General features: G+C 38.9%; 2 protein-coding genes across 10 annotated transcripts in view; both read left to right on the top strand.

Moving 5' to 3' along the window:
- The window catches only part of ank1b (ankyrin 1, erythrocytic b), a 91,121-nt gene extending 89,428 nt beyond the window's left edge, over positions 1–1,693 (top strand). For all 9 annotated transcript variants that reach the window (XM_032539114.1, XM_032539110.1, XM_032539116.1 and 6 more), the window contains one exon: positions 1–1,693. This exon is cut by the window's left edge and continues 2,465 nt beyond it. The gene's annotated coding sequence lies outside the window, so the exon portion shown is untranslated.
- A 642-nt stretch (positions 1,694–2,335) lies between these two features.
- LOC116703982 (eukaryotic translation initiation factor 4E-binding protein 1) lies at positions 2,336–5,397 on the top strand. Its single transcript, XM_032539120.1, has 3 exons — positions 2,336–2,633; positions 4,749–4,943; positions 5,057–5,397. Exons 1-3 carry the CDS (start codon positions 2,498–2,500, stop codon positions 5,080–5,082), a joined length of 357 nt encoding a protein of 118 aa, XP_032395011.1. The 5' UTR covers positions 2,336–2,497; the 3' UTR covers positions 5,083–5,397.
- Positions 5,398–6,027: the final 630 nt, after the last annotated feature.

Genomic DNA, 6,027 nt, shown 5'->3' with positions numbered 1-6,027 from the left:
GTGTGTGTGTGTGTCGTGGGGAGCTCCTTGGTTCAAATAAGAGGAGACAAAGTATTGAGAAGTATCTGCTGCTCAGCTCCTGGGGAGGAAAAGTGGCGATGAAGAAAAAGAAAGCATTACTACCTGCAATGAAGTGCAACAAGTTAAACACGACAGTTTTATTAAAATAATGTAAAACAAATGTTCCTTCATTGATTGCAGTAGTTGCAATCAACTCAATTTTATTTGAGTCGCCTCTTTTGACACGCCTCTAATCTTATTTAATCAGCTTCTCTTCTGAGCATGAATCCACCTACCAGAGGACAAACAAGAAGCCCTCTTTACATATTTACACTGTCGAAATCTTATAGGATTCCAAACCTCGTGTTTATACTCTTAATGGCATTTTTTAAACTTGTGCTTTAAATAGATACACAAGTGGCTCCTCTTTGTCGCTTCTGACAAAGTAGCCACAAAGGCTGTTTCAACCATTTAAAAATGTGTGTGGAGAAAACTTTTGAAACTTATTTAGACTATAACGTTGGAGATACAATTTACAGAAAATGTTATTGGACATTACACTAATAATCAGCTGCTAGGAAAAAAAACGTTTGTAAGAGAGGTTTAGTTAGGGAGGATAGGATTTGTGACCTCAGTATTTCTAAAATCCTGCCCATGATCTTAAGAGCCCCTTGAAGTGTGCTTCCTGCCCCCAGTGGTCGGGTCACATGTCTTATCAAATGCAACTCTGGGAGCTGTATTATTAAAACACACTTGGTGGCGCCAAATCAACCGGCCTAACAATCTTAAGGATTATAACTTTATTATTATTACAGCCATTATCCTGTTGTTTAGCTCACAATTAAAATACCAGATATTGATCAAATTTAAATCCAGAAGAAAATCTACACTTGGCCCCTTAGTAAAATGATGTAGGAACTAGTTTAATTTGAATGGAAATCTTCTTTTTCAGTCCGTGGATAATGCTGATAATAATAAAAACAATAATTTTGGATTTGCAGACTGAATTAAACTGAGCCTGTGCACTATGATAAACTCTACTTCAACTCCACCAAGTTTGTGTTGTACGGAAAGTGTGTGGGTGTGTGTGTGTGTGTGTGTGAGAGAGAGAGAGAGAGAGAGAGAGAGTTGGTGCTTGGTTCCAAACTTTATTGCATCGGGGAAGGAGAGAGAAAGATTTACGGGGCTTGTGACTTGAGAGGACGTGTAACTTTTGGCGATGTAAAAAAAAGAAAAGAAAAGAGTATTGTAAAATTGTAACTGTCGCGAAAGAATAGAGATCACCTATACTCCTTTAGAATGGATAAATGACAATGTAAACGCAATATCATATTACTCTATCCTAAGGAATGCAACTGCGCACATGCACAAAAAAGATGTTTTTATGAAAATATATGTATAAATATATGACAAAATCTATTTCATTAGAATGCTATGCACCCTCATAGAGTTGTTATGGTTGTTCTTTAAGCATTATCTAGAGTAGGCCAACGCCCACATCATGGGGAATGTAGAGGCTATGTAGTAGGACCACTTGTTTTCTTTTCTTTTGTATTGTCTTGGAGAGAGGATAAACAAACATATACAAGCCTTTCAATCATTGTCATTCTGACATGAAGATATGTATAGATCATCTTACCCTGTACACCAGCTCAAACCATTTACAAAAATTAATAAACAAAGATGTGACATAGATGTCGTGTCCTGTGTTTGTAAAGAGTTTTGTATATTTTGCTTTAATATTCCTACACGGACTATTGTGTATTCAGTGTTGAATTTTTTTCAAACATGTCTTCTGGAAAGAACTTTACAGTTTTTAAGTTTTTATAAGCAGTCATTGATTTCCAATTTCCTATGAAAATGCTCCATTTAAAACTGAAAAATATATATGTGAATACATTTTACCTTTTTGCATTAGACAAATTTCAGATTTTGCTTGTTCAGCTGTACTAACTAAGAGTTAAGTTCTAGCGATGAATTGAAAGTATACCACCTGGACACTGTATTTTCCTTGAAATTAGTACATGATATAGTCTTAGGAAACGTCATAAGAATGTATATACTGCACAATTTGATTGGGTTGTACTGAATGTTTTCTATGACTACACATATAGTTTAATCGCATGAAAAAAGTTTACATCTAATTGTCCACCACAGATGTATTCTTGGAAAAGTTGGAAGTATTTTCTTTAACTGTCTATGGAATTATTACCTGCATAGACAGTTAAAGAAAGATCATCTGTGGTCGATAGAGCAGCCTGCAGACCAGGAAAAACTACAACCTTCACGTGTTGTGACGCCCCTGTTTTCAGCCAATCACAGCTCTCCGCTCCACGTGACGTTTTGAAGGAGGTCCCTGGGTTGTTTTGGATGTGCTAACACCAGCACGTGGAGGTGAAGTTAACTTTTCTGTAGCTTCGTAGCGTCCTTCATGCTTTAAGCAACTTCCCCCGTCTGTGGCGTTTAAGTAGCACAAACCGACCCAGCGTTGTGAGAGATGTCAGCGGGAGGTCAGACCACCGGGGGCCGGGATATCCCGGCTGTTAGACGGGTCACCATCCACGATGCTGCCCACATGCCCCAGGACTACTCCACGACTCCCGGAGGGACTCTGTTCAGCACTACTCCAGGAGGTGACCGTCTACTGGGTCTTGTCAAAAGATTCAACCAAGTTTTGTATTAGAAATTATTAAACAAAGGTTTAACAAAAGATTTAAAGGGACACGTAAACAATGAGAAGACCCCAGGACAAGAAAGGGGTCTGTAAATTGAGAATAAACTGATTTAAAGCGACAATTAGGTGAATAGTAGAAGAACTGGAGACAGGCAGTTGAGTGGAGATACTTTTTGAGAAAGTTGCCTAATATTTACTTATATTCCACCCCATCTCGCAGTATGTTAGTTAGCTTTGGTATACGTGTTGCCTAAACATTGGGTCAAAAAATGTATTACGTAGGCTATTTATTGTGGCATGACAACAGTTGAATGTAAATGAAACGCGTTTGAGAGCCAGGCTATAAGTCTGGTCCAAAGTTCTGTTAATGTTTGACAGCGTTGGTGCTTCCTGAAGGTTAAAGCCTCGTTAACAGAGTTAAAGGAGATTATTAGAGAGCCTCTGCTACCCTGGAAATCCAGAGTTCTCGCGAGAGCACAATTTGAATTTGCACAGCGAGTTCATCTTGCGGATTTGGGTCTGGATTTCCAGGCTAGTCCTCTGAACCCAGTTTGCAAATTGCACAGCCCCTTTCACTGTTACTTAGCCACCACGTTTTATGAATTTCACTGTAGCTGTAGGCCTGTAAAGAAAGTGAGTGATTGATTCGCATGCTTTCATTGTCTTTATACTTACAGACAATCTGAAATAGGCCAGACTGATTATCAGACCAATGTCCTGATTGTATAGCATGAACTGTTTTCATGCAATAATTTAATCTTCTCTACATTGGCTTAATGCAGATTTAGTTCTTTGTTTATACTGGTGATTTCAGTGTACAGACACGATTCCATTTTTCAACAATATGTGATGTGTGTCTAACTGCCGTCTTCCTTCTTTGAAGGCACCTGACGATGATCTGTTTTGAATCAGAGACTCTGTTCTTGTTTCAGAAAGTTCTAACGTGTATAAGCATTCATTGGTTCTGCCATCAGTCACTTATGAATAGCAGAGTTGTGAATTCAGTGTGAGTAGCCTGTAGCTGTAGAATACTTACACAATCAACGACTGTATGGTCAAATATAGGCCCCTTCTCGGTCATATCCTATTTATAGCCTTGTTTTACAGCAGGCTGTTGTTGAGTTGCAGCACCGTGTTTACTAGTTCTGGCCTCCACTAGAGGAAGAACATTAGCTAATAATGACCTAATTTGTCATAAATGCAACCTATTTTTTCATGAATACATGGAAGCTAAAACAAAATGGCCAAGCTACTAACCACTATTTGAGCTTTTTCCAAAAAAAAAAGAGATATAAATTGATATGTTTTGGCTCAGCACCAAGAACAACCAGTCTCAGTCTTATCAATCCGCTGAGTTGTTTGGCCCAGTTATTTAGTATTTTGCTCAAACATCTATAAGCTTGGCAGCTAGGGAAATCTCCAGCATGGTGACAAAAGTAAAGCAGGAAATGTTTTCCCTCTGTTGTGAGAAAGATGACGCAGCGTGCACATGCCCATAACAACTGACACTGTGTACTTTAGGAGATGGTAGACAGATTAGCAAAGGTAAAACAGAACTGGGTCAGCGAATGTGTGTGGATGATAGAAACTAGGCCATTGGTCATGGGCATGTATGGACGTGTATAGTTCACTGACGGAGGGAAAAGTAGGTCTCCACAATACTATGGAAGTAATGTTGATATCTGCTGCTGAATTCTATTTTATTTTCACCATTTAAACCAAGTGTTATACTTGGCACGTTAGCTGATGGATTTTATATGACCTGCCACACGCCTTTATGTGCTGTGGTAGAGAAGCCAAAATACAAAGTTCAGTGTTTATAACTGCGCAAATCTTGATTAGTTGAAATTTTACCATACCATATGGCTAAATATTGACAGTAATGGATGCCCGGGTTTCTTATTTGGTAGATCAGGCACCCATATATAGAGGTTTACTCCTCAAAGCAGCGGGTTCGACTCCGCCCTGCGGCATGTCATTTCCCCTCTCTCTCCCCTTTCATGTCTTCAGCTGTCCTATATAAATAAAGGGCTAAAATTACTTTGGGTTCCTTTGCTGCTGCTGTTGCCTGCAGGTACCAGAATAATCTACGACAGGAAGTTCCTCCTGCAGTGTCGGACATCTCCTCTTGCTCGCACGCCTCCCAATCTGCCTGACATCCCAGGGGTCACCAAGCTGCTCAAACCCAGCTTCTCCAATGACACAAACCAGCCTGAACAGACACCCAGCAATAACACAGAGCCCGCCCTGCATACAGAGGAGAGCGCAGGTACACATCATTGGATATTTAAAATGGGAATGAGAGAGATGAGCTGCATGTGTTTCTTTAATTGTATTCTTCCCTTCTAATAAACTACAATGCCTTTTTTCTTTTTCTTGAAGATGCCCAGTTTGAAATGGACATCTGAAGGGAAGTCGGCTGCAAGGACAAAAGTGATTCCCCGCATTTTCATTGCTTTTTTTGTTTACTGAGATCGAATAAACTCTCAGTTGAAATGACAAACCAAGTCTTACTTAGCCGTGGAATCTGTTTTCGGATGTGTTCTGAAAACAAGATGCCATTTTTTTTTGTAACGTTTAATATGTTTTGCATTGTTGTTCACTTCAAACAACACACACTGATGCATATAATTGTTTCTTTACTTTGAATACACTTTGTATGCGCTGTGACAAATTTCACAAGTATGTCAAAGTCTTGTTGAAATTAAAACATTAATGTTTTATGTGATTTGACTCATTTGATGACTTTAAATATGTCTTTATATTCAATTCAATTTCAATTCAATTTTATTTATAGTATGAATTCATAACAAGAGTAATAACACAGTTTACAGATAGAGTAGGTGTAGACCATACTCCAGAAATTATATATATATTTATATTATATCCAACCGTATGCAAATGAATTACTGACATTATTGTTTAGCCATATTGTGTAAAGTAGCAGTCTGAGAGCTGCCAATATTATGTGTGAAAGCTGACGTTACTACATCAGATAATTGATTTGTTTCTGCTGACACTTGGAGCAGTCCGATACAGACACTGACATGTTATTTTTTAAGTTGATATGGGGAAGTTGATAACCTACACACTCAGCAGATACAGAGCAACATTAACATTTATATGGAGTCATGTTTGTGTCCACCTGATGAATGTAAGTCCAACATTCACTCTTCTTCTGGCTCTGTTTGGTCCTAGGAAAGATATCTGGCTCCTAGCTGCTAAATGCTCCACTGTGTTTGCTGCTAACGTTTTCTGTTTAGTGGTGCACAGGCAGTGTGGGCTGCAGGAAACCAGTCAAGATGCTGATTAGACGGCATCATTACTGTACAGGTGTGCCTTAGGCTGGCCAC

This window comes from Etheostoma spectabile, chromosome 16 (genome assembly GCF_008692095.1).
Source record: "Etheostoma spectabile isolate EspeVRDwgs_2016 chromosome 16, UIUC_Espe_1.0, whole genome shotgun sequence".
NCBI lineage: Eukaryota > Metazoa > Chordata > Actinopteri > Perciformes > Percidae > Etheostoma > Etheostoma spectabile.
This window is presented reverse-complemented; position numbering and strand designations above follow the sequence as displayed.